The 10861-nt window shown below is 44.2% G+C and overlaps 1 protein-coding gene across 1 annotated transcript in view; it reads right to left on the bottom strand.

Moving 5' to 3' along the window:
• Positions 1-6261: 6261 nt before the first annotated feature.
• Positions 6262-10861, bottom strand: part of LOC117452255 (zinc finger protein ZFP2-like) — an 8819-nt gene continuing 4219 nt past the window's right edge. The window contains exon 5 of the mRNA XM_034090763.2: positions 6262-8024. Coding sequence (XP_033946654.2) covers positions 6634-8024 — 1391 coding nt within the window. The 3' untranslated portion in view covers positions 6262-6633. The remainder of the gene's footprint in view (positions 8025-10861) is intronic.

Below are 10861 nucleotides of genomic sequence, written 5' to 3'. Positions count from 1 at the left end.
AGTCCTCCTCAGACTCTGAGGTCAGTTCACCAACACATTGCTACTACTGATAATGATAACAATAATTATATGTATTCAAGACTCCACAGCAGCTCTTCTCTCCTCCTCCTCCCTCCTTCCTTCTCTCCTCCTCCCTCCTTCCTTCTCTCCTCCTCCCTCCTTCCTTTTCTCCTCAGGAGGAGATGCAGGGTCCTGATGGCCAGCCAGGATACCAGCATGTCCTGAAGCTGGCCAAGGCCCTGCTGGAAGCCAGGAGCCTTCAGGGGTTTTCTGACAAGAGGGTGGACGACCTCATGGCCCTCTGGCAACGCCTGCCCGAGCCGGACAGGCGAAAAGTCGTCTACCCTCCCAGACACCGGGAGAGGCAGCCAAAGGGGCGGTTCAAGGCAGCGAAGGGGAAGAACACCTCCTGTCCTGGAAAGGAGAGTCTCCAACGGTAAGACTGGCTTCAAATATTCCTGTTTCCTGTACTGAATATTTGCTGCCTATTAACCCTCACTGTCCTCTCCGTGACTCAGCTGTCTTCTCGGGCTGAACTCGGGCCCTGCAACATGGCCCAGCACCAGCCGCCTGGTGGAGGCCATTTGCAGCCAGCTCTGCCGTCTCCGCCCCGCGGCCACGCGGTCCGGAGGGATCATGAGGACTCGGTGGTCCCTCATCCTCACGGACTACGTGGCCATTAGGGAGGCAGTGCTGGCCAGCCCGAGGCTGATGGCTCAGACCGAAATCCAGCTCTTTGAGCTGAACCAGAGGACCCGGTCCCAGTGGTGAGTCTGACCTGCAGCTTGTTGGTGGTTTTGTAATCCCTACTGGGGTTTCTCTTTCCGTAAAAACATCTGCCTGGGTTTGTCTTACAGGTTCACTCGGCGCCAGAAAGAGGGGGGGGGTGTCTGAGCTGCTGCAGGGAACTGGCGTCGTCCCTGCTGCAGCTGTGGCTGTCCAGCCTCTCCCGCCAGTGAAAGGGCTGTCCTTTGTACAGGTGGGACAAGGACAGCCCTTCCATTACAACATCCCGGAGGTGCCGGGACCTCCTCCTCCTCTTCTTCGGACACTGCTCCCGGCTGGCCCTCTCATGGCTGCTGGGACCCAGAGAGGGGCGAATGATGCCACTTTTTCTTTAATTGTCTTTTATCTTTATTTATTTAAATCTATTTTAAAATAAAACTCTGAACTGAACTTTGTGTGGAAACTTTATTTATAATTAATTACACAACGTCTGATATTTGACTGCAACACGGGTCAATAAAACACAACATGGTGCATTAATAAGCACAGTAGAGATTATGAGATTATATATATATATATAAAATATAACATGCATCATAATGCAGCTCTGTAAACCTTTCTTTAATCAAATCAGTTTTGACAAGTTCCTACCATCTCTTTACCTTCATATCAAGTATGCAGCCGGTGGGTGTCAAAGAGTATTTGGGGGGGGGGGGGGGGGGGTCTGGGTGGTACACTGGCTTTATTGATCTAAAGGGCTCTGATCTGATTGGATGACAGCTTTTATTATTAATAATAATATGTATTCATCTCACGCATATATATATATATAACGTGCATCATAATACAGCTCTGTAGAACAAACCTTTCTTTAATCAGATCAGTTTTATTGATTCAGATGTTTTCTCACAGCACTTTACAGATACTAAACCGTACTCTTTGTAGTTTATTACAATCATCATCATTGACCAAAACCCCCTGTGTTAGAGTCATGTGTGTCAGGCAGTGCTGGCTGAGAGGGGAGCTCTTCCTCATCTCTGCCACAGCTGGGGATCGAACCGCGGACCTTCCGCTCCGCGGAGCAGGGCCCACTTTCCTCTCCTTGCCCCCTCCTTTCACAGAGAAGAATGGGCAGTATCCTCGTGCAATTTCCAAAATTCTGACCAATGGCTGTCCAGGGTTGGTTCCATTAAAGTGGGCCGAACAGCGGAGCGGGACATCCTCCTCACCTGGCAGCCCTAAATGCACCAGAGGGCGGGGGGCTCCTGAGCTCGTAGCGTCCCGCTAAAGTGGCCCTTTAGACCCTGTGCCGCATCCAGATGTCTAAACCTCTCAGGTCTGTCTTCACTGTGATCAGATGCTGCTCTGTTCACAGCACAGATGACTCCTGTTGGATGAAATCCTGCTAATAACAGAAATGCGAGATGCAAACAGAAGAAGTCATGAAGCCACAGAGCTCAGAGGAGGTGTCTCTCCTCCACAAGTTAAAGCATAGCCCACTACTCAAAGTGAAACTAGTGAACTACATGTTGCAGTGTTATAAAGAAAGGCAGAGGAGTGAAGAGGAGCAGCGTGCAGAGGAGTGGAGAGCAGGCTCTGCCGCCGCAGTACCGCTGGGGGCCGTGGGGGCGCTGTTTCACACAAAATCATCCCAAATCATATCAAATCTTTAAAAAATCATATTAAATCACAGAAAAGAGCTACGGGAAGGAAACCATAAGGAACGCTTCACGAATTTGCGTGTCATCCTTGCGCTTATTTGTGCATGTGTGTGAAGGTTTCTCTGATTGCAGATCAATTTAGTGATCATAAGGTTATTTATGGGCAATGAAAAATATGTAGCTACTTAGTTGTTGGGGAAAAGATATTGATATTTCTTCCGTTTGGTATAATTTTGTCCCTAAAGGTGGGGTAGGTAAGTTTGAGAAACCGGCTCGAGATCGCTAGAATTTGAAAATACACAACCGGAGAAAATCTGCCACTTCCTCACAGAGCCCCTCCCCCAACACACACGAACGCGCACATGACCAATGAGGGCACGAGATAAGTTTGTGCACCGATGGAAGGCTGACAGGCAGGTAGGCCATCCAGTCATTTTAGCCGGGCCGGCTCAGATGATTGGTCGTGCTTTTTACAGCGCCACGGCTTCTACAGATGACATTTTGTATGTATTTGTTGTCAAATCATTTAATATATTCATTGCTATCGGGACGTTAAGAGCATTCCATGGAATATAACAAGTGTTTCTGAAGTGAATTACCTACCATACCTTTAAATGTCAGCTAAAAGAGCAGTGAAATGAAAGACCTCTGAATTTTCTGTAAAGATATTAACTGTACTTAATGTCAGATTAGTAAACAAAACAACATTAGCTAGCAGACTAATTTGCACCACTCATGGACCACACCCACCTTTTCTTGTGAAAAACTGGGTGACATGCTGTCGCCCTTTAATCCCTCTCTCTTGTCTTTCTCTCCTTTCTCTTCTTTTCTTAGAGCCTGACTTTGTTGGTCGTTGAAACATGGTACAACACACGTATGTAGGCTAAGTACTAGCATCCTTCCTCACATGCTTTCACTCTCTGCAAGTGCCGGTGTAGGTACCAGATGTGTTCGGGTGTATTTCCGTCGCACCCGTCATCCGTCATATCCGTCATATTTTACGGCAACTCAAGAGGGCCATGATGGTAAAATTCCGAACATTTAAACATAGCCGACACTTCATTCTTTACTTTGTCCGTTATTATATGTAGAAGATTACACTTTTTCTCCGTCATGTTGTTTCCATAGCAACAACTTCAAACAGGCATAGCCTACACTTCATTCTTTACTTTGTTCGTTGTTATATGTAGAAGATATTAATTTTTTCTCCGTCATGTTGTTTCCATAGCAACAACTTCAAACAACAACAACTAACCGCTAGCCGCAAAGCTAGCATCACAGCCACTGCTCCGTTTTCAGAGACTTTGCACACGTTTTTCACAAACATTCACACGCTAGGAGTACTTCCATTCGCTTCGTCTTGATCTGTAGATGTGATTTGATGTGGCGTGTGTCCCCCAACTCCTCTCCAAAGTTCAGATATTTAATAAAATACTCAGGGGAGTTTCCTGAATGTTCATGCCCAAAGCCAAGCACTAGGCCCTGGGTAAATTAAGAGGCTGATCTCGGGCACTTGTGTCCACTTTCCCTGGTGGTAGAAACTCAAGCCAGACATCCCTGGAATCGTCTCAGAGAGTAGATGATCAGTGGGGCCTTGTTTTTACTGAATGATTTGTTTTTTTATGGGGAATTCAAATATGAGCTTATTTTTAGGATTTTCTGAGACTTTGCACACGTTTTCACAAACATTTTCACACTAGGAGTATGGGAGTACTTCCATTCGCTTTGTCTTGATCTATAGATGTGATTTGATGTGTGTGTCTCCCAACTCCTCTCCAAAGTTCAGATACTATATAAAAATACTAGAAGGTAAATAAAACATGAAACATAATGACAAAAAATAACAACCTGAAAGATATGTATTCTATCTACACATTTCGTAATTATCTAATCTAGTGGCCTTATAAAAGTGTTGGCTAAAGTAACGCAGAATATATATATTTTTTAATTGTAAATAATTAGAAACATTATGTATGTGCACAAGTACATGGGACCCCACCATAGCACCCCACACATAACAAGCTTGCTGCAACTCCACCTCCTCGGCCCGTGCCTCGAGCAATATATATTATATGTAATGTCTTGTCTTTTATCTGGACCCTGAGTCTGTAATGAAGTTTTCATTCATTCATTCATTCAATATGAGTGTTGATATGGCTGGGTGGAGTGGCCTCATTTATGCTGACATATTCTTCATGTCTCAACCAAGTTTCAGTGAGACAGCATATATCAATATTATAATCTGATATTAAATCATTTACCAATATTGCTTTAGATGCTAGAGATCTTATGTTTAAGAGACCACATTTAATCTTCCCGTTTTGTTGCACTGTAGTAGTTGTTACATTTACTTTTATTAGGTTATTATGTATGACACCTCTATTAGGTTTTACCTTAAATTGTCCTTGGGCAGACACACACACACACCGTTAATATTGGGTATTTTATTGGGTTCGGGATTCCTATGGATGACTGCCTAGGAGAGAGCGCAGAGAAGTGTGTAAGACTGCAACTCCGCCTCCTGTTCTCAACTCCAGTTTGTCATGGATTAAGTCCACAAAGCCCTGAAATGTTTGCCGAAATGAGATCTGCACCTTCCAAAGTAGGATGAATGCCGTCTCTCTTAATCAGACCAGGTTTTCCCCAGAAGGCTGTCCAATTATTTACGAAGCCCACATTGTTTGCTGGGCACCACCAAGACAACCAGCGCTGAAATGATACATGTCATCATTGATCAGATTGGGGAGGGGACCAGAGAAGATTACGGTGTCCGACATTGTTTTAGAATAACTACACACCGACTCCACATTAAGTTTGGTGCATTCTGATTGGCGTAAACGAACATCATTACCACCGTGAATAACAATCCTACTGTATTTACGTTTATTTTTAGCCAGCAGTTTAAGATGCGCCTCAACGTCGCCTGCTCTGGCCCCCGGAATGCATGTGACTGTGGAGGCTTCGGTCTCTAAATTCATGTGTCTCATAATAGAGCTACCAATAACCAGACTTGTCTTCTCAGCGGGTGTCTCGCTGAGTGGGGAATATCTGTTAGATACGTGAACGGGTTGGTGGGGACCTGCGGGTTTCGCGTTATGCCCCTTCAGAACAGTCACCCAGTCTCCCTGCTGCTCGGGAGTTGCCGGGGGACGGCTAAGAAGAGCTACCTTTGGCCGGTCCGCACTGGCTAACATGGGCTTTACTGTAGCTGAGTTACTTTCTAAGATGCAGAGCCGGGCTTCTATGGCTATGATTCCCGCCTCCAACCTAACAACTATACTACATTTAACACATGTATCCTTACCAGTAAAGGCCGGGAAGTAACCAAACATGAGACAGGAAGAGCAGGAAATAACACCCGAGGGTGGGGAAAGAGCCATGGCTAGCTATCAAGCTAAAGTAGCTACCGTTAGCAAACCCGAAAAGAGTGTAGGCAACTGTGGAGTTACAGTCGCTAAGAGAAGGAGAGTTGTGAGTGCTTAAGCTGTAGTAATGTGTGATTACAACGTCAGGCAATTGCTGTGATCAAGAGTTTTAAAACGATCGATTAAGTTAAGTTAAGTTAATAAGCTATCAGCAACAGAACAGGCACACCGGATACCCGGAGATGACAACAACAACAACAACCGGAAGTTACAACATGCTTACCGCAATAGTGGTCCGTGCATGGTCCTCTCGTCCCGTACGGTTTCTGTCGAGGTAGAGAAGAATCCGAGGATCCTGGAGCGACTACCAGCGTCCATAGGTGTCCCCAGTCGAACTTGCAGAGATCCTGCCGACAACGCCAAGTTGTTACGGAAATCTTAGACCTAGTCAATACTGTGGAGACACACAAGTCAGAATGATCAAACAATAAATGGTGAAACAAACAGAGTTGTCTTTCTGGTTATTTATTTGAATATTCAAAGGCACAGGTCTCACAGAGTATAGGATAGTCTGCAGGAGTGTGCGCAATAGTCACAAAATAGCAAAGCTTATATACAAGATAAGGCGGGCAGACAGAGTTTTGTGTGGCTAGGTTGAACGCCAGGAATCTGCTTTCACACGGATGTCTCATATTGTGATGGGAGTTCAAACTTTGTGTAAGACACCTGTGTCCTTGAGCCGTAGCAAACTTTGTGTGAAAAGGAGTAGTTTCAACATAGTCTGCCAAATCAGCTCTGTGGCCTTGAAGCGCTTGGGAATAATAATCCTCATTAGAGTATGCAGAGAAAACAACACATATCAGGAAAATGGTACAGTCGTGTTAGACAATGCTTTTAGAAGCATTTGGTTGTGAGGACTGACGACCAACACACTTGTGTCTTTTTAAATAACTATGCCATTTAAATCTTTTGTCACAAACATTGCAGCTGTATATTTCCTCTCCTGTGTGGACTCTCATATGTTCCTTTACATTTCTATTATTTGAAAAAGCTTTCTTACAGACTGAGCATCTGTGTGGTTTCTCTCCTGTGTGGATTCTCATGTGTGCCTTTAAACTTCCATTCCGTGAAAATGCTATCTCACAGACTGAGCAGCTGAATGGTTTCTCACCTGTGTGGATTCTCATGTGTGCCTTTACATTTCTATCATTCGAAAAAGCTTTCTTACAGACTGAGCAGCTGAATTGTTTCTCACCTGTGTGGATTCTCATGTGTGCCTTTACATTTCTATCATTAGAAAAAGCTTTCTTACAGACTGAGCAGCTGAATTGTTTCTCACCTGTGTGGATTCTCATGTGTGCCTTTAAACTTTCACTCCTTGAAAAAGCTATCTCACAGACTGAGCAGCTGAATGGTTTCTCACCAGTGTGGATTCTCATGTGATCCTTTAAATTGCTTTTATTTGAAAAAGCTTTCTTACAGACTGAGCAGCTGTGTGGTTTCTCTCCTGTGTGGATTCTCATGTGTGCCTTTAAACTTCCACTCCGTGAAAAAGCTATCTGACAAACTGAGCAGTTGTGTGGTTTCTCTCCTGTGTGGATTCTCATGTGTTCCTTTAAATGTATATTCTGTGAAAAAGCTTTCTTACAGACTGAGCAGCTGTGTGGTTTCTTTCTTGTGTGAACTGTCATGTGTTTATGAAAATTGCTTCTATATTTAAACGTTTTCTTACACACTGAGCAGCCAAATGGTTTCTTTACAGCACTACATTGTGAATCACTGACAGATTCTTGTCTATTTTTCAGTGAGTTTGAGCCTGACGCAGGTTCTCTGGTCTCCTTCCAATCAGCACTATCGTCAGTGTCAGGTTCAGAAGAGTCTCCAATGTAAGGTTCAAAACAGCCTCCAGTGTTGTCCTCAGTCTTTGGTTGTAAACTGCTCTCTGGATCTGAGTTCCTGGCTGGTTCTGGTCCTCGACAGTCATCTCGATCAGCTTCTGTTTTCATGTGTTCAGTTTGTATTTGATGAGGCTGTGAGGACTGAGGTTTCTCTTTATTATCTTCACTCTTCACAGGGTCAGGAGTGAAAGTGGACTTGGTGATATCAGCCTCCTCCAGCTTCTGAAGCGGCTCTCTCTCCTGACTGATCCCGAGTTCCTCCTGTTCCTGCTTAATGTATGGGGGGGACTCTGGGTCCTCCTGGTCCAGACTGGTGCTCCACTCCTGCTGGTCAGGAAGAGGCTCTTCTTTAACCACCACCAGCAGCTGGACGTCTGCAGGAAACAGGAAACGCAGTGTCAGAAACAACTGTTAAGTGTTAGCATTTAAAAATCAAATCACCATTAAAATAGGAGACATTTTGCAGCCCTAATTAATGCCTTTGTTTTTATACTTTCATATTATCTTTCTTAGTCCCACCTATTGTGTATTTGTGTTGTCTCAATTCACCTTATGTAGCCCAGGCCCTTTCCACTTCCAGTTAGAAATGAAAAAGTTTTTCTTCTGGCATAGCACTAGCTGCAATGTAGACAATACATTGTATTTGGGTTCGTTCACAGATAGACTACGCCTATAGAATGGAAATACTCTGTTACAAATTAAAATCCTGCATTCAAACCTTATTTAAGTAAAAGTATGCAAGTATCATCAGAACATTTTACAGCACCTTCTTATGTCATAGTAATGATGGTGCTGTAAAATGTTCCCTGTGAGTGTTTAATTTATGATGTTTCTTGATTATTTTGTACGTTGCATTTTACTGCTGTACATGTTCAAAGTTGCTCTTGTATAAATGATTATAGATGAGGGAACCCGCTAAATATTAAAATGTGTGTTTTTTTATATACCATACCAGTCAAAAGTTTGGACACACCTTCTCATTGAATAATTTTTGTTTATTTTAATTTGTTTCTACTTTGTAGATGAATACTGAAGACATCAAAACTATAAAAGAAAACATATGGAATTATCTAGTTAACAAAAAAGTGCTAAAGAAAAATCAAGAATATGATTTTTATTTTAGATTCTTCAAAGTAGACCCCTTTTGCCTTGATGACAGCTTTGCTCACTCTTGCCTTCTCTCACTCAGCTTCATGAGGTAGACACCTGGAATGGTTTTCAATTAACACGTGAGCCTTGTCAAGAGTCCATTTGTGGAATGACTTGCCTTCTTAATGTGTTTGAGACCATCAGTTGTGTTGTGCAGAGGTAGGGTTAGTGCACGGTGGAGAGCCCCATTTGACTACTGTTGTAATCCATATTATGGCAAGAACAACTCAACTCAAAGACAAACGATCACAGAGCTCAAGGAGCAGACAATCTTAACATCCACTGTTCAGCGGAGACTTCGTGAATCAGGCCTTTGTGGTCCAATTGCTTCAAAGATCCACTACCGAGGATGAACAACAAGAAGAAGAGGATTGTTTTGGGCCAAGAAACACAACGATTGGACATTAGACAGTGGAAATCTGTACTTTTTTGGTTTTTGGTTCCAACCTCCATGTCTTTGTGAGACGCAGAGAAGGTGAGCGGATGGTTTCTGCATGAGTGGCTCCCACCGTGAAGCATGGAGGAGGAGGTGTGAGGGTGGGGGGGGGGGGGGGGGCTTTGCTGGTCTCACTGTTGGAGATTTATTCAGAATACAATGCACCCTTAACCAGCATGGCTACCAAAAGATGCTTCCTGCTTTCTTACAGTGCAGACGCTTTTCTGCTTGCTCTTGCCTCTGCTTACTTTTTTATGCTGATTTTTCTGAAAACTAAAGAAGACTTTAAATGTTTGTTGGAAACTGTCGGCTCTCTACATGCGGAGGTGTTCATCAGTGGCCCTCTACCGCCAGTCAAAAGAGGAGTGGAGAGATTTAGCAGATTGTTTGAACAGAACACATGGCTTTCAACTGCCTGTACTGACCATTCTATTGACAATTGTAACTTTTTCTGGGACTGCAGACATCTTTTTAAGGCAGATGGAGTTTGCCTGAACAAGTCAGGAGTGAAATTGTTTATCTCTAACATATTCAACTGCCTGCTTCGTCAATCTGTTCCCTCTGCCAAGGACAAGCAACAAGAGGATTCAAAACAGGAGAAAGACACAACACATCGCGCAGAAAACCTTGAAGAAGTATCACTGCACCCGCCTGTTTGAATGTCTTGATTATGGGAAACCTATGAGACAAATGGAGGAGTCTCCAACGCCCTTCACCCCCCTATCACCTTTGAGGATACTCTTCCTTCATCCCCCAGCTCTCTCTACTCTCCATTCACCCTTTCACCCTCCCTCCTGGAGTTTGATGACCACATGAAGGCGACACACAGGGTTGGCAGCATGTCCTTTGCCCCTCAACGACGCCCAGAGCAATCACCGAAGAAGAGAAGCGCACCATCTCCCCCGTCTTCATCACCGTGCCTACGTCAACCACCTCCCCCCCTTCAAGACAGCATCTGCGGTCTCTAGGGGTGTAACGGTACACATACCGAAATTATTCGGTACGGGCCCTTCGGTTCGGTACACGTGTGTACCGAAGTGTACCGAACGAATATAACGTTAAACGTAAAAAAATTGAGAACGTGAACAACTTCTTGGAAGTAATCTCAGGTGCTGCGTCGCAGCATTCAGAGTAATTTGCTCCCATTGTGTTCAACGCGTCAGAGCGACCAAGTCATTTCATTGGACGAGCTGGTCAGAGGGATTCGTTCAAATGTAGTCAGTAATTTGAGGAACTGTCGAAATGGCGAACGCAGATAAAGTTGAGCTCGAAAATACTCCAGCATCATTGAAGTCTCCGGTTTGGGAACATTTTGGTTTCACAGTTACGTACAAGGATGACGAACAAAGACAGGTGGATCGAACCAAAGCTGTTTGTCGGCATTGTTCAACTAAAATTGGTTACGCGGCTGGCAATACATCAAACTTGCACATGCACTCATTTGAAAAGGCATCACCCGAACGTGAATATCACCGGTACCAAAAGACTGAAGTGCAAACCCAACTCCCACTAGCATTTAAGCCTCCACCACTCGCAAAAAGTTCAGACCGAGCCAAAGCTATTACAAACGGCAAATATCCTTATGTTGCCATGTTAGCAAAGCGCTACCTGGCTGTATCGGCTACT

Source organism: Pseudochaenichthys georgianus, chromosome 9, assembly GCF_902827115.2.
Source record: "Pseudochaenichthys georgianus chromosome 9, fPseGeo1.2, whole genome shotgun sequence".
Classification (NCBI taxonomy): domain Eukaryota; kingdom Metazoa; phylum Chordata; class Actinopteri; order Perciformes; family Channichthyidae; genus Pseudochaenichthys; species Pseudochaenichthys georgianus.
Note: the sequence above shows the minus strand (reverse complement) of the source record. Positions and strands in the feature narration are given on the sequence as shown.